The 23,709-nt window shown below is 39.9% G+C and overlaps 1 protein-coding gene across 2 annotated transcripts in view; it reads right to left on the reverse strand.

Annotated features, from left to right (window-relative positions):
- The window catches only part of EPAS1 (endothelial PAS domain protein 1), a 132,947-nt gene that overhangs the window by 97,779 nt on the left and 11,459 nt on the right, over positions 1-23,709 (reverse strand). Inside the window, exon 1 of one of the 2 annotated variants that reach the window (XM_063302756.1) lies at positions 7,126-7,395. The exons of the other annotated variant lie outside the window; for it this stretch is intronic. Coding sequence (XP_063158826.1) covers positions 7,126-7,181 — 56 coding nt within the window. The 5' untranslated portion in view covers positions 7,182-7,395. Of the gene's footprint in view, positions 1-7,125; positions 7,396-23,709 lie in introns of those variants that run through there. 2 annotated transcript variants of the gene reach the window in all.

The following is a 23,709-nucleotide window of genomic DNA, read 5'->3' on the forward strand; positions in this document are numbered from 1 at the left end:
CAGGGACACCACATCGCAGAATGCCCTCAGAATGCAGCCCCTGCAGGGAGCAAGGTGGGGGGAGGCAGTGTCAAGACCCCAGCAGCAAAGCCCAAGGGACCCACGGCCATGGCGAAAGGCGGGAGACCCCATGGCACCCCGTTGGATGAGGGGGACTCTACTAAGGAGGAGTACCAACAGACAGGAAACAACAACAGTCTGTTCTGAGTGCCCGTGAACAGACTGAGCACAAGAGGCGCACAAATTGGATGATAAATGGGGACTGCCCAGCAATGCTGGTAAAAAATACTGATAGAAGCAATTGCAGGAGGAGAGTAAGCCTTACAGGGCTCCTGGACTCGGGGTGCACTCGGTGCCTCATGCACCCTATTCTTGTAAACAAATTGGGATTAAAACTGGAAAAACTAAATGATCCCATTGACTTTGTTCAACTCGATGGGACTTAGATGAAGTGTGCACTGGCTAAGTACTGTACTGAATTAGTCCAAATGAAAATAGGGGGGCACGAGGAAGCGCTACGGTTTATAGTGGCCCCTGTGTCGGATCCGCCGGTAGTCCTGGGGCTGTTGTGGCGGCGAGCCTGGAACCCCCAAGTGGACTGGATACACAGCAATTTGAGGTTTGGGGACAGAAAGTGGAAGGGAGCACAGTCCACCAAGCAACCAGCTAGGCAAGGACTAGCAGGCGCAGCCTCCGATAGAAAGGACAAGACACGGAGTGGGGGGAGGCTGAAATTGACAAAATCCCTGAACAATACAGAGACCTAAGGGAAGTATTTGGGGAGGAAGAATCAAACCAGCTCCCTCCCCCACACCGGAAAACAGACTGTACCATTGAACTGGAACCAGGAGTGAGGTTGTCCAAATCAAGGCTGTACCCAATGACCCAAAAAGAACTACAAGCACTGAGGGAATTTGTAGACAAAAATCTAGTGCATGGATTTACTCGCCCAGCCGCCTCCCCGATGGCAGCACCAGTACTCTTCAGAGCCAAGAAGGATGGCTCCCTGAGACTATGCACTGACTACAGAGGGTTAAACGCAAACTGCATGGCAAATAAATACCCCTTGCCATTAGTAAAAGAATGTTGGCACACCTATCAAAAAGAAGGATATTTACCAAGTTGGATTTAAGGGAAGCATACTTCAGAGTGCACATCCAGGAGGCGGATGAATGGAAAACAGTGTTTAACTGTCAACTGGGCTGTTTTGAATTTTTGGTAATGCCTTTTGGATTAAGGGGCAGGCCTGGAGTGTTCATGCAGTTAATTAATGAGATTTTACATGATCTATTATACAAGGGAGTACTTGGGTACCTCAATGATATTTTAATATTCACGGAGACAATGGAGGAACATGTGGGTTTGGTAAGGGAGGTACTGAAAAGGCTGTCAACAAAACCAACTGTATGCTAAGTTATCAAAACATGAGTTTCACGGGGAACAGTTAGACTATTTAGGATACCAAATCTCAGCCAGAGGGATTGAAATGGATCTGGGGAAGGTACACGACTTGGTAGCATGGGAGCCACCCAAGAACAGGAGGCAGCTCCAAAGTTTTTGGGGGTTCGCTAATTTTTACTGCCAGTTCATCCCCCACTTTGCCCAAGTAGCGCTGCCTCTCACTGACTTACTCAAGACCAAAGGAAAGGGGGAGACGGGGAAAGCAAGGAAACCAAGCACTCCCATAAAATGGTCAGCGGAGTGCCAAGAGGCTTTCAAATGGCTTAATGTGTAAAATCAAGAGCAACAGGATTGTAGGTTTACTGTACTTGCTAATAGTTTGGGAAATAGCCTTAGCTTAACATAAAGCTGTAAGAAAAAAAGACAGTTTGTTTGTTTGTTTGTTTGTTTATTTATTTCAAATTTCTATCACCTCCCATCTCCCCTAAGATGGGGGACTCTGGGCAGTTTACAATAAAATTGACAATTAAAAACCATCAAACACATAAATTACAACACAACCAACCAACAATAAATAAAAATAAAATAGATATAAAATCCAAGTGGCAAAGATTTCATTTGGTAGGTTGGACTCTACAACACCAGCCACCCCCAGAAAGAACTATTGCCCTTCCCATCCTAGGCATGTTCCTTTAAAAAAGTTCCTTTTTAGTTCCTTTAAAAAATAAAAACAAAAACTATGCACATGGTCTCCTCCCTAATACTGAGAAAAAGAATTTGTATGAAACGGAAGAGGCTTGCTAGCCCAGGAATCCCCAACATTTCAGAGCAAATGTGTTATACTTGGACTTTTGAGAAGATGTCATGATATTCTCACAAACTACCACAATAAAAGTTGTGTAACCAGCTGCAAATCTGCCATTTAGCAGAAGGATACTCCTCTGGCCGCATTCCCCAACCTGCTCTTTACCATCACAACTTATCTTTGGCCCTTTTCAGAGTAGATGGGCATATTTCAAAGCAAAGCATAAAACTGAACGACTCACTCTTTTTACTTTCCCAGATTGCATTTGAGGTCTACATGGAACCCAGAGGTATTTTTACAAAGAGATACGATGCTAGAGGGTAACACTTTGTTCTTCAGCATGCTCCCCCTCCATTTTTTTTCTTAGTGAAAAGAATACAAAAAATAAAATGGGGGTGGTTGGGAAGTGTTGGCAACCCAGTCACAAGTCTTATTCAGGGGTTCTCTCCCACTCTTCTCTCTGAGCCTGCACACTTTCTCTGGAACACATCAATAGGCTTCTCCATCTTCCACAATGCAAAGCAGGTTGCAGAAGCTTTTTATAATGGAAGTTTTTGTTGTGCTACAAAAAGCATCCTAATGTATCATGTGTAAAAGTGTTCTTAGCATAATAAGTAGCAGTATCAGCAAGAAATACTTTATCAGTACAGCTCTACCATCTGACACAATATTTACACAGTATAGCAGGAGTATTCTAGAAGAAAAAGCTCTGCTGCCCAGGTGGATATGGGGATTGGAAACCAACACATCTGAATGGCATCCAACTGGAGAAACCTTACCTATGAACTGAAGCTTCCAGTTCCAACCAACATGCATATGCATGAAATTCCTCTTGTTCCCCAATTTTAAATAAAGGCAATTGTTTGTTTGTTTGTTTATGTTTCAAATTTCTATTACCGCCCAACTCCTCCCAAGGGGAGATGTTGCTGATTTTAGTTTCATACTCACTACTTGTCCTCAGCCTGAAAAGTCTGCTGTAGATTATTTGTTGACTAACACCATTAAAGGCCTCATAATAGGACTAAAGTTGCTTGTAGGTACATAATTTGCCTGCAGAGTACAATAATTTCCCTTTCAGGGCAGAAAGGGAACAAATGTTTCTATCCTCTTCAAGCTGAGTAGTGCATTATAAACCCTCCCTTTTGTAGTGTGGATCTTGCAAGTAGCTTCCTGAAGAAATAAGAACAAGTCACTGTGTTTCAAAGAACCCCACAGCCATGTTTCCTCTGCAGTTTCCGTAGGCTGTATGTATTCTCTCTGCAAAACTCTTTTGCAACTGCAGACCATACTGTTTTTGAAATAAAAACAAAAAAACCTCAAAACCTTTCTCTGTAACACAATTATTTTAGTAGCCATCTTTCTCTCCTCAGTTTCTTACAAGATTTGAAGAGAAATGTTCCAGCTACCTTTTTTGTACAGCTGAAGAAGTCAAAAGTATATAAGATAAAGACACTAATGAGTCAAGCTCAGCTCTTGGTGATGGCATCTGTGCTGTTTTCTTGAAAAGGTAACAGAAGTGGTTTGTCTTCTTCCAGATGGTTTTCAAGCTCCAGGTTTAGCCAAGAGCCCTGATAATCTCAAGTGATCCCCATTCAAATTCTAATCTAGGTGACCCTACTTAGCTTGTGAGATCACATTTGCTGAGGCAGTCAACTTATACTCCAAATGCCATGAATTTTGATGCAAGCCACTTCATTTAGCAATTCTATGTACAGCATTTAAAGCATGCTTGGTCATTTGTAGACTGCTATCTCAGAAGAGTCCCTAGAACCTGGCTACAGGTGCCCTACATTAGGAGTCCTATTCCTGTAAGGCTGTATTGCCATGGTAGGGGCCAGAGCCACAAATGTTCAAGGAGATGTCATTCCTCCTATATCACTCCTTTCATTCTCTTTCCAGCATTTGAGAGGCTTCCCCAAGCTGTTATTAACCAAATGTTGTGCATAAACAAGTAGTCCTCGCTTAACGACCACAGTTGGGACTGGAATTTTGGTTGCTAAGCATTGGGTCATTAAGTGAATCTGACCCAATTTTATGACCATTTTTGCAGTGGCTGTTAAGTGAATTACATGGCTGTTAAACAAACCATGTGGTCATTAAGTGAATCATGTGGTTCCCCGCTGATTTTGCTTGCCAGAAGCCAGCTGGGAAGGTTGAAAATGGTGATCACATGACTGCAGGATGCTGTGACAGTCATAAATGTGAACCAGTTGCTAAGCACCCAAATCACTATCATGTGACTGCAGGGACACTGCGACTGTGGTAAGTGGGAGGACCAGTCATAAGTTGTTTTTCAGCGCTGTTGTAAGTCTGAACCCTTGCTAAACAAATGATCGTTAAGCGAGGACTACCTGTATTAACTGCATTCATGCAAGTAGCATCATGTCTAGTTTGCCTTTCTTATCCACCAGCAGATGTTTTCAGTATATTACAAATTTCATCCTGACGGTTATGTATAGTTTAACTAATTTATGTACTGCTATTCTCCATCAAATATGAACTAAAGCTTAGAAAAATTAAATTTGATAAAAATGTAACACTAGAATACTAAAATACAAAAGCATTATCACAGAACAAAAAGAGAAGAAAAAGGGACAATACCCTATCCTACATCTGTAACCACAAATCCCACAAGCAGCTGAATAAAATTATTATTATTATTAAAAGTACTGTACAGACAGTAGCCCTATTTAAGAAGAACCTGACAAGACAACTAAAAGCTACCACAAGAGCCAGATTTTGGTCTAGAGTCTAAATGAATGCAGTGCAGAGACCTGGCACATCTGTTTGAGGAGGGTGTTTCACAGAAGAGGTGCCACTGCTGGAAGTTCTTTATGAATACCCCCGGTATATTTTTAATCTCATGTCTTTAATGTATTTAATAACATTGCTTTCCCCAAAAGAGAATAGTATGATGGGCGTATGCATGTATGTGAGATCGCTGAGGTTGATGAATTTTTCCCACAGAAAAGAAGCAAAGAACAAATCTCAGGGTTTTTGTCCCCTCTAAGGTTGTAGCCCCACCCATCAATCCATAAAGCACCCAATATTTTCCAAAACACCACCCGCCCAGAGTCCCTCTTTTGGGGGAGATGGGCGGTGGTTAAATTTGATTGATAGATAAATAAATAAATAAATTATCATGGAGTAATGCTGATTCTAGCCAGTATCTTACCTCTCTAATCCATTATGTGAAAGAGAGCTGCTATGAAAATTATGGTGGCAACTGTCTTACTGCAGTTGGAAAAATCCTTTTTCCTATCAGCAGAAAACAGGATTCTTATGCTTACTCGTGAGAAGAAGGTTCATGCTGCAAAAGCAGCATTCTGAACAAAAATGGCTTTCTCTCAGCCTCTGTGTACCATCAATAAAAGGGGCATCATATCAGTAGCCTCACAGGTAGTGGCCTAAGGAGCAAATCTAAGGATTATAAGGATGATACAGAAGGTACATGCGATTCCAATAAATACATGAAGTAAGAGCTGTTCTGTCTGAAGGATGCCTTCATGCTATATCCTTCTACCTGAAAGTCCTTCTTGTGACCTTTATATGTAGTCACAGTTATCCAGTACTATACCCAACTTCAGAAGTACATTTGCCATTAATACAATGTCAGCTACTCAATGCCTAAACTCCAAATAGAGGAGAATGGGGCTAAACCCTGGGGTGCTGTCGATCAAAGTTCAACTCTGTTATGCTGCCAGCAAGAACTTGTTAGTCATTCCAAGCTTTGCTTTTGAAAGCCACACTGGAATTTAAGCACTGAGAAGACAGCAGTCCACGACGCAGAAAACACCCAGCATTTAGAAACCTACCCCTTTTTATCTTTAAGCTCAGACACTTTCGGACAGACTTATCTGCTACACCCCGCCTTTGGTGGAAGGCAGTATCTCTGTGGCCTGGCTGCAGCAGAGCAACGGAGACAGGGAGCTCCGGTCAAGATATCCCTCCCAAAGCCTCTTGCTTCTGAGATCTGACACGTGCACTCACTGGAACTGGGATAAAGTGCAATACTGCTGTTACATAAGAAGAATGGGTGTTTCCCCATGCCGAAGAGATGATTGCTTTGAATAGCTATACGTTAATCTAAAAACAGATCACCTGCAACTAAAATTAAAAAACAGCCTCTCTCATAGTACAATCCTGAGCATTTTGTCAGAATTTCAGAAATAACTATCACCTGCTCTTCCTATTAAACCTCTTAACTGCTAGGTCAAAAACAGTACACAGTAACAATTCCAAAGAATTTAAAATACCTCCTGTATTTGACTACAGGTTCCCGCTCCCCAAACAGTAAGGAACCCCTTTGGCCATCATAATATTACTAATTACTGCCTTAATGCAATAGATTCAATTATGATTTTAGAATTTGGGGAAGTAAAGAAAAAAGTTGAACTCGCCATCACATATACCAGACAGAATATCAAATTTCACATGAGCTTTAGAATGGCTCTTGATATTTAACTGGCAGACACACAGATTACGTAGGTTGCTTTGAATTAATCAGTGCTTTAAAGGCAATATGCATTCCTCCCTGCCTTTGCACTTCAGTGAAAGGACTAGATATATTTTATTGTTTTTTTAATACACCTGTCTTTTCTTAAAATTAGTTTTTCTTTTTCCTTAAAAAGAGGACCACTATTATCACTGTTAGTGTTTATACAGCATTGTGAACTTTGCTACTTTGCAGAGCAGCAATAGCAAAGATACAAACCCTGGCTATGGGAATTGACCCATGAAAACCACAGTATGAATTTTTCAAGGAGGCGGAAAGCATAGTGGAAAGGGAAGAAAGGAGGAAACAAGGGAAGAACATGCACAAGTCCAGCTATATAAACATTTACTTTCAACAAGAGAATAAAGGGGGAATTAAAGGCCTTGTGGAAGAGGTGGGTTTTGAATAGGCTAGAGGATCTCACCTGTGCCCCAGGCTCAGCTGTTTTTCTTGCTTCTTCCTGCCCAGTTGCTTGGCCATCTTCTACCTCTGGCCAGATGAGATGAGCAAGCTTCAACAATGTTAAAGAAGATTAGCAGAAGCCATGGCTGCTTGCTTCCTCACTCCCCTCTCCTTCTTGACTTAATCTGCAATCGGACTGAAACTTGGCTGCAGTCCACTGGTACTCAGAGGGTGATATGGGCCAGCAGCAGCCTCTCATCCTTGCCATTCTCTCCAAAAGGCAGCTGAGTGGCAAAAGTGATGAGAAGTAAAAGCAGCCTGCTTATTCCCCAGCCCTCGACCTAAACGAATAAATAAATAAATATAACCCCCACCCCTCCATCCCATATTTAGACTACGCATCACCCACAGAAGCATGATGCTAATAAAACATATTGAAATAACCCCAGTGATTTCTGTAATATCGATGTGACCCCACCTTCCCTTCTATCTTGCTCTCAGTCTAGGAAAGCTGGCACCTCAAACCTGCAGACAAATGTACTGGAGGTGAAGTAGCACACTGAATTCTGGAGCTGGGAACTGCCTGCCAATAGCTGTTAAAATCTGGCTTTTTCCTTGGGTGTTGGGGCTGGGAAGATTGGGGTCCCTGTCCAGAGGATGGTATGAATGTGAGTTTCTAGTCACCTATTAATGTGTGGTTGAATTTTAAGTGAAATTGTTTATCTTGTTCTGTTTTTGGTTTATTTTATGCCTCCTGGAGTCACAATGTTCGAATTGGGTGGCCATATAAAGTTTATAAATAAATAAATGCCACCATAATTGGAGTGCAGAAATTCAGATGACCACTGGATGGCAACAAAGAAGGCATATTTGCTGCCATCCGGTGGTCATCTGAATTTTGCAGTGCAAATATGGTAGCCCTAGAGGTAATTGTCCAAGAACACTCAACGTATAAGTATAGAACTAAACAGGACTTGAAGGACAAGAGTCAAATAAAGGAGTGTAACTAGGAAGTTAGTGTAATGCGCAGCAGTTTCTAAGAGATTGGATTGCCCTCCTGTCAGCTACAAGAAGACCAAAGTAGGGAGATAACATGACTGTATTAAAGAGTTGCTTGGTATCCGTTATGGACAAGCAGGTGAGTTCAACAGAATTTTGTACATAGAATATATCTATTCTATTCCCTTTTTATTGTGATAGTATAAATCTTCATACATTATGTTATTTCAATACAACGATGTTTAACACACTTACATTCTTAACTTTCTATATATTGTTGATTGGTATTATCTATGTGTGTGTGTGTATGTGTGGGTGTGTGTGTTTATACATGTTAGAAGGAAAAAACAGATGAACAAAACAAGCTTAAAAAATTTAAAAGAATAAAAAGAAAAGAAAAAAGGCAAAGAATAAAAAAGAATATTTTTTTTAAAAAGCTATTAAGTTTCTGACTTCCCCCTTTTTATACATCTGCTAATTTGCAATGTTTATAAGCACTTAGGCCCTCTTAAAAGCCGTCTGTAGACAATTACATTTAACATGTTGTATTATATATACGGGAACCATTCCTGCTTAAAATTAGTTAAAAATCTACTGTATATATATACAGTTGGTTTTGCCACTGCTGCATATTCCCCAAGTTTAAGTTCCCAGAATATATCTATTTTTTTAAGTTGCTGTTTTATCAAGTTACTTCCTTTTCTCCTCTAAAATATTCTGCAATGGTCTCAGTTTAGACAAAAGTAGAAATAGTTCAAGAAGTACAGGAAAAGTCTTCTATCCAGACTGTGTGTCATACAAGTTTGTTGTTTAATGTATCTATTTGTCACACAAAAGCACCCTCCCCAAATAAAATGTTATTGGTTTGATTAATCCTGTACTTATTACTCAACAGGACATTTATTAATTCATTTTGGTGGACCTTTCATTATGTGGTTTTCGCATCTTATGTTATGTGAGCCCAACCTTTGATATTTGTAAACCATGGTTCTTTTTTTTTTTTGCAGTGTGCGAACCCAGCCTGCTGTAGCATGTTGTGGCTATACTCCCTAACTGAATGGGGTTAGAACTCATTTTGTAAGGGATGTCAGGAGTTTTAATTGGTGAAATCAGTGCCTTAAATATCTGCAAATCTTACTGCACCCATTTTGCTCCTTAAACCCGCCCCAGTAGAAAAAGGGCCGAGCGGTTGGCCCTGCCCACACTAAGAGACATGCGTGGTTCTACACTGAGCTCCACAGCCTACATCCACTTCCCCCAAACTGGTACCTTTGGGGCATGGTCTCCAGCTACCGATTCAAAAGGCAACTGGCTGATTGTTATTTATGAGACCATCAGATACAGCAGAAGGGCACCAGGTTGGGGAAAGGCTGCATCAGCCTCAGAACGTCAAACAGCAGCCACCTACGTGAGCGGTGCAACTTGACCGTGTCACCCAAAGTGACCCACCTCAGCTCTACCAGGGATCAGGCCTCTTCATTAAAAGCTTGAGCCCTTAATGTGCTCTGTTATCACCACAGGCAGCTCCAGCAAAGGCACAGAGTTATAACAAACAGCAAGGAAATATTATGCAAGACCACAGGAAGTCACAGGAGACAGTATTCTGGGCAGACCTGGCAAGACTTCTGTGTGAACTCCAGTTAACAACAGACCTCAATCATTGGCGCCAAACTGAGCAGAGAACATTTCTAATGCTGCTGTGGATAAAACGCCACATGTTCTTGCCAGTGGGCTGTGCTCCAGAACGCTGTGTACCTGACAGGAATCAGATAAACTCAGGTCTCTCTTTTTCAATCTCTCTCACCCCCACTTCAGCAAAGGATCGTTACCTTGCTGTGGTGCTGGAGCTTGAGCACCTCAATGGTGCCATGAGCTAAACCGTGAAGGGCCACCCAAGACGGGAAGGTCATGACAGAGAGGTCAGACTAAATGCGATCCCTGGGGAAGGTAATGGCAACCCACCCCAGTATTCTTGCCATGAAAACTAAATGGATCAGTACAACCAGAGATATGTCGGTATACCATCGGAAGATGAGACCCCCAGGTCGGAAGATGATCAAAATGCTACTGGGGAGGAACAGAGGATGAGTTCAACTAGCCCCAGACGTGATGACGCAGCTAGCTCAAAGCCGAAAGGATGGCTAGCAGCCGACGGTGCTGGTGCTGAACGGCAAATCCAATGTTCTAAGGATCAACACACCATTGGAACCTGGAATGTGAGATCTATGAGCCAGGGCAAATTGGATGTGGTTATTGGAGAGATGTCAAGATTAAAGATAGACATTTTGGGCGTCAGTGAACTGGAATGGACTGGAATGGGCCACTTCACATCAAATGACCACCAGATCTACTACTGTGGACAAGAGGACCACAGAAGAAATGGAGTAGCCTTCATAATTAATAGTAAAGTGGCTAAAGCAGTGCTTGGATACAATCCAAAAAATGATAGAATGATCTCAGTTTGAATTCAGGGCAAGCCATCTAACATCACAGTGATCCAAATATATGCCCCAACCACAGATGCTGAAGTAGAGCAGTTCTATGAGGATCTGCAGCACCTACTGGACAACATGCCTAAAAGAGATGTTATTTTCATCACAGGAGACTGGAATGCTAAGGTGGGCAGTCAAATGACACCTGGAATTACAGGTAAGCATGGCCAGGGAGAACAAAACGAAGCAGGATATAGGCTGATAGAATTTTGCCAAGACAACTCACTCTGCATAACAAACACTCTCTTCCAACAACCTAAGAGATGGCTTTATACATGGACTTCACCAGATGGACAACACCGAAATCAGATTGACTACATCCTTTGCAGCCAAAGGTGGCGGACATCTATACAGTCGGTAAAAACAAGACCTGGAGATGACTGTAGTTCAGATCACGAACTTCTTCTTGCACAATTTAGGATCAGACTAAAGAGATTAGGGAAGACCCACAGATCAGCTAGATATGAGCTCACTAATATCCCTAAGGAATATGCAGTGGAGGTGAAGAATAGATTTAAGGGACTGGACTTAGTAGATAGGGTCCCGGAAGAACTATGGACAGAAGTTCGCAACATTGTTCAGGAGGCAGCAACAAAATACATCCCAAAGAAAGAGAAAACCAAGAAGGCAAAGTGGCTGTCTGCTGAGACACTAGAAGTAGCCCAAGAAAGAAGGAAAGCAAAAGGCAACAGTGATAGGGGGAGATACGCCCAATTAAATGCAGAATTCCAGAGGTTAGCCAGAAGAGATAAGGAATTATTTTTTAACAAGCAATGCGCGGAAGTGGAAGAAGACAATAGAATAGGAAGGACAAGAGACCTCTTCCAGAATATTAGAAACATCGGAGGTAAATTCCAGGCCAAAATGGGTATGATCAAAAACAAAAATGGCCTAACAGAAGAAGAAGAGATCAAGAAAAGGTGGCAAGAATATACAGAAGACCTGTATAGGAAGGATAACAATATCAGGGATAGCTTTGATGGTGTGGTCAGTGAGCTAGAGCCAGACATCCTGAAGAGTGAGGTTGAGTGGGCCTTAAGAAGCATTGCTAATAACAAGGCAGCAGGAGATGACGGCATCCCAGCTGAACTGTTCAAAATCTTGCAAGATGATGCTGTCAAGGTAATGCATGCTATATGCCAGCAAATTTGGAAAACACAAGAATGGCCATGAGACTGGAAAAAATCAACTTATATCCCCATACCAAAAAAGGGAAACACTAAAGAATGTTCAAACTATCGAACAGTGGCACTCATTTCACATGCCAGTAAGGTAATGCTCAAGATCCTGCAAGGTAGACTTCAGCAATTCATGGAGCGAGAATTGCCATATGCACAAGCTGGGTTTAGAAAAGGCAGAGGAACTAGGGACCAAATTGCCAATATCCACTGGATAATGGAAAAGCCAGGGAGTTTCAGAAAAACATCTATTTCTGTTTTATTGACTATTCTAAAGCCTTTGACTGTGTGGACCATAACAAATTGTGGCAAGTTCTTAGTGGTATGGGGATACCAAGTCATCTTGTCTGCCTCCTGAAGAATCTGTATAACGACCAAGTAGCAACAGTAAGAACAGACCACGGAACAACGGACTGGTTTAAGATTGGGAAAGGAGAATGGCAGGGCTGTATACTCTCACCCTACCTATTCAACTTGTATGCAGAACACATCATGCGACAAGCTGGTCTTGAGGAATCCAAGGCTGGAGTTAAAATCGCTGGAAGAAACATTAACAATCTCAGATATGCAGATGATACCACTTCGATGGCTGAAAGCGAAGAGGAACTGAGGAGCCTTATGATGAAGGTGAAAGAAGAAAGTGCAAAAGCTGGCTTGCAGCTAAACCTCAAAAAAACCAAGATTATGGCAACCAGCTTGATCGATAACTGGCAAATAGAGGGAGAAAATGTAGAAGCAGTGAAAGACTTTGTATTTCTAGGTGCGAAGATTACTGCAGATGCTGACTGCAGTCAGGAAATCTGAAGTCATTTAATCCTGGGAAGAAGAGCAATGACCAATCTCGATAAAATAGTTAAGAGCAGAGACATCACACTGACAACAAAGGTCCGCATAGTTAAAGCAATGGTGTTCCCCATAGTAACATATCGCTGTGAGAGCTGGACCATAAGGAAGGCTGAGAGAAGGAAGATAGATGCTTTTGAACTGTGGTGTTGGAGGAAAATTCTGAGAGTGCCTTGGACTGTAAGAAGATCAAACCAGTCCATCCTCCAGGAAATAAAGCCAGACTGCTCACTTGAGGGAATGATATTAAAGGCAAAACTGAAATACTTTGGCCAGATAATGAGAAGACAGGACACCCTGGAGAAGATGCTGATGCTAGGGAGAGTGGAGGGCAAAAGGAAGAGGGGCCGACCAAGGGCAAGGTGGATGGATGATATTCTAGAGGTGACGGACTTGTCCCTGGGGGAGCTGGGGGTGTTGACGACCGACAGGAAGCTCTGGCGTGGGCTGGTCCATGAAGTCACGAAGAGTCGGAAGCGACTGAACGAATAAACAACAAAAACTCACCCCCAACTGGGAAGGACGGAGAGGAAAAAGGGCAAGTAATTCCTTTAGTTTTTGTAAGAATGAACAAATACATTTGGCATCCCACTAGGTAGCAGCACTTAGCTAAGCTAGGCCAACCTCAACACATTAAGCCTCATTGGGCCTAATTAGAGGTTGGATGGGAAACCACCAGGAAACCCCAGATCTATAGGCTTGAAAAGGAAATAGCAAGACACTTCTTCCTGTTGCCAAAAAACCATGTTGCAGGGATGTGTCTATGTGGTTACGAGGAGTAAAGACTGACATGTGGATCTTTACAAATCTATTGCACTAATGATGGATTTGCTAATTACGTCTTCCCCCTTTACTTGTGGTTAATAACTTTATAAAGCAGAAAAGAAACAATTTTTGGGTGTCTGTGCTTACTTTCCATGAACCTTTCTTCCATTCCTCTACAAAAATGTCTGCAAAAGCGAACCCACCTTATAAGCATATTGCTTTTTTACATCTTGGCAATGGAAGCAATATTTGGGATACTGCCAGAGTAGGACTGCTTGCATACATGCATTTTTCTCTAGAGACTCGCAAGTCAATTCCTGATTTATCTAGGAGAACCACACTGAGAAGACTGCTGCCAAAACCCAGTTGCACAGAACCACACTCTCCTTTGTGGTTAATTGGTTAGGTTCACAACATTGTACTATGCCATGGTTTATAATAGCATGGCTTATTGAATAAATCACAGTGACAGGATTTACAAAGAACACTTTACTATCAATGATGGTTTACAACCCACAATTTCAGCCATCAGGCTAAGCCAAAGCCAAAGAAAACACATTTTTGCATTCTATAGTCATGATGATTCAGTCACTGAAGTTAGCATTTGCAGTCCAAAATAACTCACTCTCACTCAGGAGTCTGAATTTGACTCAGTTGCTGATCTTGATCACTGTGATCAGAATTCCTATGACTTTCCTTATATTAAAAACATTTATGGAATCCTATTAGTTCTAGTAAATCTTTTGTTGTTAGGGAAGTTACACATATTATTTCAAATATATTTTAAGAGGAGGAGGGGAGAAAAAAAATCTAACCTTGACACAGAAGCTTTGATTCTGGATTCATGCAAAAGAGGCTATACAGTTCTGTGCATGCTTACTAGGAGACACATCACATAGAAATTAACAGAGCTTAATTCCAGATATACCCAGTAGCTGGACTACTTTTTTTTTTGCAAGCAAAGGCACTTGACTACAAAATAAATTGTTCCATTAGTTTCAGTGGGGCTTTGTGAAAGTCTAACTTCAACTACTTGGGCACTTTGTGTATTTGCTCAGTGTCTCTGACAGTTTGCTATCTATATATACACTGTAAGATATATTTTATATCTTACTCTGGAATACATATGAATTACTTCATAATTTGAAAAGCACCTGACACTGCAGGTGTGAGATTTCCTGCTTATTACTTCAACATGGATCACATAGTTTGGTCAATTCTGTCATCACAAAGCATTCTGATTGTTCAAGCTACTAAATTCGAGCTGAAAAACTCCAAATGACCACTAGATGGCAGCAAACAGGTACATAAAATAACCCTTTGCTGCCATCTATTGCAAAACTCCAGCCAAGCCTAGTATCTCTACTGATTGTGCTCTGGCATCTGCAAGTTTCAAAAATCTGTATTTCTTAACACCACTGCTTGGGAACAAAGACCCTATGATTTTCATTTCTGGTGCATCTTCAGCTATGCTCTCTAAAGACACCCCACCTCTTGGGGGAAAACTAAAGCAGTAGATAAGAAAAAAACTATGATGATCATGGAAAGTAGAGCAATACCTCTAGCTATACCTCTAAAGAGTGACAGCAGGAAGTTGCAGTGCGGGAGACTCCTCTAATTAAGAGGAGAGTATGAATAAACATGCTATGATCTGGCTCTCACTTCATTATTTTTTTAAACTATGGTTTATGTCTGTGTGTTGAGTGAACCAAGTCAATTTGGGATTATTAAATAAACCATCATTAAGCTATGGCTTATAATGATGTGTTAACCCTGTGTGTGTATCCCTCTGCAAAGCAGATTATGGTATTAGAGATGGACCTTGGTGAAACCTCTTTAATGAGACAACAGTGAGATTTCCAGTTGGATATATTAGCTTTGCTTGTGTATAGGAATACAGTGACTTGATTCAGACATTATGCTAAATCACGGTTTGCTTAATCATGGTTTGTTGAAAAAGTTATTTAAAAATCAATAAAAATAAAAATAAAAAGCTCAGTGTGTTGTGCAGGTCAGGTCAGGATGACCCTGGCTTGATTAGAGAATGCTGTTTTGAATATCTGCATCCATATTTTTCCTACTGCTACTGTTGCTTCTGCTACTGATTTGGGTTAGAAGATATTCTATTGTTAAGACTGCAGTCAGATATTCATTTATTTGGGAATAAATTGCACTGAATTTAATGAGAATTACTTCAAAGTAGACATGTATGATTGATTATGTGCCATCAAGTCAGTGTCAGCTGTTAGCAACCACATAGATTTTCTCCAGGATGATGTATCCCCAACCTGGTCCTTCATGTCTTCCACAGTAGGCATGTGTTAAAAAATAAAAACCTGCCATTCAGTCGTGTCCAATTCTCAGCAACTGCCTAGACTAGTCCCTGCAGTTTTCTTGGCAAGATTTCAGAAGTGGTTTGCCATTGCCTCCTTCCTAGGGCTGAGAGAGAGTGACTGGCCCAGGGTCAACCATCTGGCTTCGTGCCTAAGGTAGGACTAGAACCCACAGTCTCCGAGTTTCTAGCCTGATGACTTAACCATTACACCAAATTGGCTCTCTGGCATGTATAGGATTATGCTAGGATTATGCTAAATCTCTTGATATGCATTGTTCCATATATATTATGTTTAGTATAGGTAGATTACTCATGTTACTCAGATGAGATATTGCTAATGGGCATTTATTACACCAAGGTAAACATTAGATATGGGTTAAAATAAAGTGTTAAGAATCATTGACAAATCAATGTTATGTTGTACGCCTTCTCCAGTCTCATGTTGTACAGGTACAGTTTTAACTTCCATGGCTAGGGATTATCAGAGCTGGAAAAGGATGTATGTGTTATGGCTATTGTTGTTAGCAATATTTGCCATTACTGTATTCAGAATGTTAACTGACACTTCAGTCTGCACATATAAAGTATGGATACTTTAGCACAGTATGCTTGTGGAAAATACAATCTATAATAAATGGTCCACTGCTCCCATTAACTTAGATGCTTTTACTCTCAAATGCTGTAGTTTTGTATAGTAATTGTATAGTAATAAATTGCATATAGTAATAAAGTATATTTATGTAATTATATTATGTAAGTTTAGTAATAAATTACTGTATAGTAGTTTCCTTCTTATTAATTTATTAATGGATATTGCAAGATTTTCTTAAGGGTGATGTTGATGGATAAAATTCATCAATAAATGAATATATCCCACAGTCATTTAGAATTCTTAAAAGTGTGACACAGAAAAGAACAAGATATTTCATTTCCTCTTCAGTATGTGTGATGAACTTTTTTCCAGTTACTAGTCCTAATCCACATGCAGAATTTTATATTCTATGGACTAAGCTCAGGAATAAAAATCCCGCTTCGAGCAATCATTTATGACACTGGGAATGAATGTCAAGGTCAGGTGCTCCTTCCTCACTCTTCCAGTAACATGCCAGCTGATTTTCCTGGCTCATTCACTGAGATTAAGCCAGAATTGCCTACTTTAGGTGGAACAGGGGCATTCTGTCTTCATATGAGCCAGGATCTTTGCACCAAAGCTGAGAGGGAACAACTGCTTGGCTGCTGGATCAGTTCCCAGTTTCATAAAGCCTGCCTCTAAGCATGACCCTGATGCCTAAGCTTGGTCTAAACATAATATGAAATTGTTACCTATGAATTGAGTCTAAAAGTGTACATATTTTTTTCTCAGATGGTTTTAATTACCTTACTTAATGAATGGCTGGTTTTATGCATGGGTCTAGGCAATAACATGATTTGCTGGATGTTGAATTATTGCAGCGTGTAAACCCATACACCATATCTCAATACTGTACTGTATTATGATCCACGTCCCTATAGCTTATTTAAACAAATACAGAAAAAAAAAGATTCTCAGTTTAGCATTATGTGAGAACTCAGCCTATGTCTGGATTATACATTGCACCATAAGATATAGTGTAGCCTAGTAATTTCCTTCATCCTAAAGAACTTTAAAGAATAGGATGCAATACCTGAGGTTCAAACAACTATTTGCATATCATTATGATACTGGCCTTCATTCTTTGCACTTTCAAAACAAGAAATGGAATAAGTAGTTTCTCCTAAGATTCAACAAAGCCTATCTAAACAATATTCATGAGTGATTTCATCAACACAAAGTAGGCAAACTGCATGAAAATAAAGATACATTTCTCTGTAACACTGCAGCACTTAAGCATAAAGTGCATCTCTTATATTATTCTATTTTTTAAAGAAATTATGGAGATTTATTTTCAGCCTTTTTCTTACTGTTTTCCATTTTCTGAAAATATAATGTACAAAAAATTCAAATGAATTGCCTGTTTCAGACCTCTCCTTATGAAGCCTGGGAAAAGTCAACAAGGGGATTTTAAAATTTCTACTGCCCTTCCCACATTACATTAAATCAGAGTTCACACATATGTAGTAATATTATAGTAATACGTGTTTCCATAAATTTCACTAGCAAAATGTGACTTTTCTGGTCACAGAATTTGGAATCTTCCAGGCAAACAATGGCATGAGTACATTTCAACGAAAGTGAGTCAATGGTATGGTGGAGGTTTGCTACTCAACTACCTTGAGAAATAACTGGACTTTTAGTACTCCTTTTGAAAGTAGTACTTTCTCCTTCAAACACACACTAGGTGAGTTTCAACAGTCCAAGTGCATTCAGTATCTATTAAACCAAATCAGAAAAAAATGTTACCCTTCTCAGAACCAACTCCTCCTGCTAAGTCCAAAATGCTCTAGTGAAGTAAGATACAGTATAATTTTATCCATTCTGTAGACCACATTCTATAGATTTTATACATTCAAGATGATATCAGTCTATAGACATCATCAATCACTACAATACATCTGTCCTGTCCAAAGTCATATTCATTACTTACCAAGCCAAATCCTCCCAATGGCATTTAATCTCCAAGTAGGTATTATGCAATTATAAAGGTCATATTCCAAGTAGATGTAAAGGTGCCCAATAGACACACACATATGCCTCTGGATTTCTCTACTTTTGCACCTTTCTCACCACATTTTCCTTCATTGCTTTCTCCACACTACATTCCCCAATCCTGTCCAATCCTTCCAAAGCAGCTTCTCCACTGCTTTTATTTCTCTGTTTTTCTGACACAGCCTGATCACTTCTTGGATCAGATAGTAAAATTACAATAAATGAACCAATAAATGAACATTGCAAAAGGGGCCAAATCTCACCCACTTCTGGAAAATGGATCTTGGCTTGTCACCCAGGGGACAGGACCAAGCTAGAGGCAAGAGAAATTACACCCTGGTTATGCAGGTATCAAGCTCTGTCTTTCGACCCTTCATATCTAGGCACTACTGTATACTGCTAATATTTGGATTTTTGTTTAGATTTTTTTATCCTGCCTTTACTATTTTTATAAATAACTCAAGGCGGGGAACAGACCTAATACTCCTTCCCCACAACAACAATCCTGTGAGTGAGTTGGGCTGAGAGAGAGGGACTGGCCCAAGGTCACCCAGCCGGCTTTCATGCCTAAAGCAGGACTAGAACTCTCAGTCTCCTGGTTTCTTTTTCTTTTTTTAACTTTATTAAAATTTCAAAGTAAAGTTAAAATACAAAATATAGAGTAAAGAAAAGTTTGAATACAGAACTAAAGAAAAAAGGAAAACTAAGGAAGTGCAGAAATAGGAAGAAACTATTAAGAAGAAGGTGACCTTCTCCAACACAGATATAAATGCTTATTATACAAATATAATCTCTTACCATTAGTTAAACTTTTGCTAACACGATTTCTATAAGAACAAACGATTTAATCGTCAAAGCCCAAAATCAAAACTTCGTTTTTTTCCATTATCAGCAAATAATCCAAAGCAGTTTCCAAGTAGAAACAAATCCAGTCACAGTATTTTCTCTTATCCATGTTGTCAGTATTGTCATTTGTGCCAGTTCCATTAACTTAACCATCCACAGTCTCTTGGTTTCTAGGTGGGGCCTTAAACAGTAGACCAGACTTATTTCCTAAGCATCGTGCTTTTAATTGTGTAAGAGTATGCATATCTTTACACATGTATTTATGTTTAACTGTTCAATTAGTTACATGGTTTCAGTAGGTTTTTATATAGCAAACTGAGTTTTCTAATATTCTGTCATTGATCAATCAAATTGTACAAATACAAGTCATAACATTTATGGCATGGATTACTATTTCCATAACATTCCTTAGTTTTCTATTCCTCTTTGGGGTATATACTGTTAACAGGAAATCTCCCTTCTTTTTGTTTCCATACAGGCCTTATGTACAATACCTATATTCTGGCATTTTTCATGCCATCAAAGATAAAAATATGTAAATGTTCTAACTGAAATATTAAGAGCTTTTACAATTTTTAAACAGGGTGTAAACAAAAGTAATAGTTTTTTAATACATACCTCATCCCTAATATCTTCAGAACAGTGCAAAAACTAATTAGATTGATGGCATCAGGTGTTTGTTTATATGGAGGGTAAATTAATTGTGAATATATATGTCCAGAAGATTTATGGATGTTAGCTGGGATTTTTCAAACATCAGGCTGTAACTTTCCATGAAAAAACAAAAATGAGAACAAGCAGTATGTTATTCTAAAATTGAAAGCTTAATGATCATGCACCACTTATTGCTGTCATTATGTACGTCTAACATAATCAGTAGCAAAATCAAACACAAGCCATTTCTTGCTCAACTGGTGACAAAATTCCATTTATAGAAGCTGCTTCAAAACCTATTAAAATATGACCTTTAGACATCCTTTTGTCCCTGGAAACAAATATTTGCTGAATCTTCCAAGTGCCCAAACTGAACATTCTAGAACACTTAAAACAGCTGAAATGTTATTGGTTCTATTTATGCAAAATTTCTTGTATATATTCAGTAGGATGATCTTTTACATTTGCATTTGCAAAAGCAGCTGTCAAGGAGCTTGTGTATCAAAATACACACAAACCATGATTTCTGTGGACTGGGCTTCACACTCCAGGGACTGACACCACAGTTTTAAAGTTGGTTTTCAAGCAACAGTCTGTGATAACTGTAATCGGTCATCTTATTTGGATCCATCCAGGTAGACTCACAGCTGAGAAACCTGATACATTATAGAGAAAGGAATGCACTTACAATGACAGGGGGAAAAGGAGAAAGCAGCAATGATGTGGGACTCAAATACTGTATGCTTGAGTAATCCACAATCTGGTTGAGTTCACCCAAAAAATGCCAAGCCATAAACTGTAGTACACAAAGCACAAAGAAATCACATTATGGCTTAATGTGGTATCTGAACAAGGTTTCCATGTAGGTTCTTAAAATAAGGTTAGCTCTAAGTGTGGTTTGTATTGGATTGGATGATCATTACTTAATTTGCAGACATATCAACAAACTGCCTTCTCTTAATGGTATGGCAAAATAAAGCATGGAAGTAACTGTCCAATTTGGCAATTATGAAAACCGGCTCCAAAACAACTCAGAATCTTAAACCATGTTTTGCAGATGAAGCCCATACTCTTGCCTTGGATGTCCCTGCTATGCAAGTTGCTAAGGCACTGCTTTAAGCCACTCAGTTCTGCCTGTCAGTTTGCCCAGTGGCCAGCAGTAGATATCTAAGTTGCCTTGCAGGAAATCAGAAAATGGAACAGAATAGCAACGAAAGACACTCAAACGTGATCTGAGCCAAATGCCATCCCCCTAACCCCCCACCAAACTAAGATTATTCTACGTCTCCTTCCCCTTCTATTTTAAAAATTGCATCTGTATCCTTGCCAACCAACTCTGGCCATCATATCCAAAATTTCCCTTTTTTAACCTCTCCAAAACTGCTGTGAATTAGATCAAGCTAAGAGATGGAATGAGCAGAGCAAAGATCTTTTGATTTAATACTGACCAAGTGGCTCAGTCAAGACGAACACTCTGTCCACTCCTATTACAACCCTTTCCCACAAAGTGGCTGGGAATAGTTTTTAGCAACATGTTGTACCTCACTGATTGCAGCCTTAAAATTTAGCCTCAGTTTTCTCCCCTTTACTAGTAATCTATGGCCATCTTGAACCTGGTTCCTCTTCATGTCACCCCATTGCAGAATGTGAATGAAAAACATTGTGCTAAAGTTTCAGGGTTACTTGTTCTGCAAATGATTTTGGAGCAGACCATACTGCATAGCTGTCCTTTTATCACTCTGAAATAGCTTGTTAGGGTGATGCTGTGTTCCAGTTAACACTCAAGAGTTTACTGGCTACAAAGGAATTTCTAAAAGACTTTTGTTTAGCTGTATTACCACACACTTCAGCATGCCAGGTCTGGAATACCTTAAGCCACACCCAGGTGAGTCATGCACTGGCTAAGTTTCATGATATACAACAAATAAAAACCTTCTGGAATCCAAACTTCTTATTTAAACAATATACATTAACTCCTTAAAATCCAAGAAGAGATTAGTAATATAAAGCCCATTACAATGGTGAGCCACAGTAAACATTATAGCAGGTAAAAGGAATCATTGCCTGACTTCATTCACTTACAAGAATGCAGTTCATATGTTTGCATAATCTGCTATGACCCCAAATAAAAAAATAACATGTTAAAACAATCCCAATCAATACATGTATTGGGAAGAAATATGTAAACTGAGGAGAGAGGGAGTACTGGCACAGTCATGAGAATTTATGTGGCCTAAGTCATGGTTTGTTAAACAAGCCAAAATAGCTGAGTTCACACATTGCGTTACGCCGAAAACCACAAGGGCTTGATTCACAAAACACACAAAACCAAGCGTTGTCAAACCATGGGCTGGGACCTCTCAGGGAATTGTGGGCAATTTAGAGAGAGGGACAACATTTAAAATTTTTTTTAAAAAACCATGCTTTTGCAAACACAGTGGAAGTTTGTCAAAACTCTCTCTGGGTTTTGTTTCTCATTTTGCATATACAGGACCACTATGAGCAGTTGTGGTACCAGTTTGAGAGGCCCTGTGATAAACAGATTAAAATTTAACAGTTCACAGTGTTTTATTGACTTCTTGACCCAGCATGAAGACCAATGAAATAATTATTTGTTTGTTTGTTTTGTTTTATTTTATATCCTGCCTTTATTATTTTTATAAATAACTCAAGGCAGCGAACATACCAAATACTCCTTCCTCCTCCTCTTTTCCCCAGAACAACAACCCTGTGAAGTGTGTTGGGCTGAGAGAAAGTGACTGGCCCAAGGTCACCCAGCCGGCTTTCATGCCTAAGGTGGGACTAGAACTCACAGTCTCCCAGTTTCTAGCCCCTTGCCTTAACCACTAGACCAGACTGGCTCTCTTAGTTGAATTCATCATAGTGGAGGGGTGTCACACAAATTCATTTATTATTAGGGGGCTATAGTATTGCCATGTTTAAAAACTACAGCATGTAACCAACCAAATGAAACATATTGCAGCTTAGAGTGATATGAGAATAGTGTTGAGTGATGCAAATAGATTAACAAACACATGTTCTCTACTGCAGACTTCCCCAGCTTAATGCCCCACAGAGAAGTAAATAAGTCTCTCTTGGTATGGAGTTCAAGTGACCTGGATCTCAGAGAAGGCTTGTAGCAAAACCCACTGCATGTCACAGTGGAATTGCACTAAGCACAACCTCTAATGAAAACCTTTAGCAGGAGGTTCTTAATAAACTGAAATCTCTGACATGGCACAGGAAGCTGATATCACTAAATGTCACCTGGTGGAATAGGTTTATCATTTGGTTGCCAGCCATCAAGAATCAAGAGTTGAGAAATAAATTGATGTATATGCAGCCATGCCTAGCCTACTCAGAAAAACTGAGTAAACATTATTAGGTGCCAGCTTATTAGATGCCATTCAAAGAAATGCATGGTCTGGAGAAGTAGTAAAATAACTATAGCAATCTGTTCTTCTCTTTGAGTAATATCTTTTAAAAAAAAACCAGATTGTTAAAACTGAAAGAATTTGAGAAAGTACATACGCATATAGACACCTACAATGTGCTTTTTTTTAATCTGTTCAATCATGTCTGATTCTTGGAAACTGCCTGGACAAGTCCCTGCAGTTTTCTTGGCAAGGGTTTTCAGAAGTGGTTTGTCACTGCATCCTTCCTAGAGAGAAAATGAGCGGTCCAAGGTCAAAGCCAGCTGGCTTCGTGCCTAAGGCAGGACTAGAACTCATGGTCTCCCAGTTTCTAGCCTGATGCCTTAACCACTACACCACACTGGCTCTTTATGTGCTACCCATAAGTAAACTGGCACATTTTCCTACCCAAAGAAAGTGACTGTTTTCATTACATTTGTGATCACAGAAAGGAA

The sequence above is a fragment of the Candoia aspera genome, chromosome 1 (genome assembly GCF_035149785.1).
Source record: "Candoia aspera isolate rCanAsp1 chromosome 1, rCanAsp1.hap2, whole genome shotgun sequence".
Taxonomy (NCBI): Eukaryota; Metazoa; Chordata; class Lepidosauria; order Squamata; family Boidae; genus Candoia; species Candoia aspera.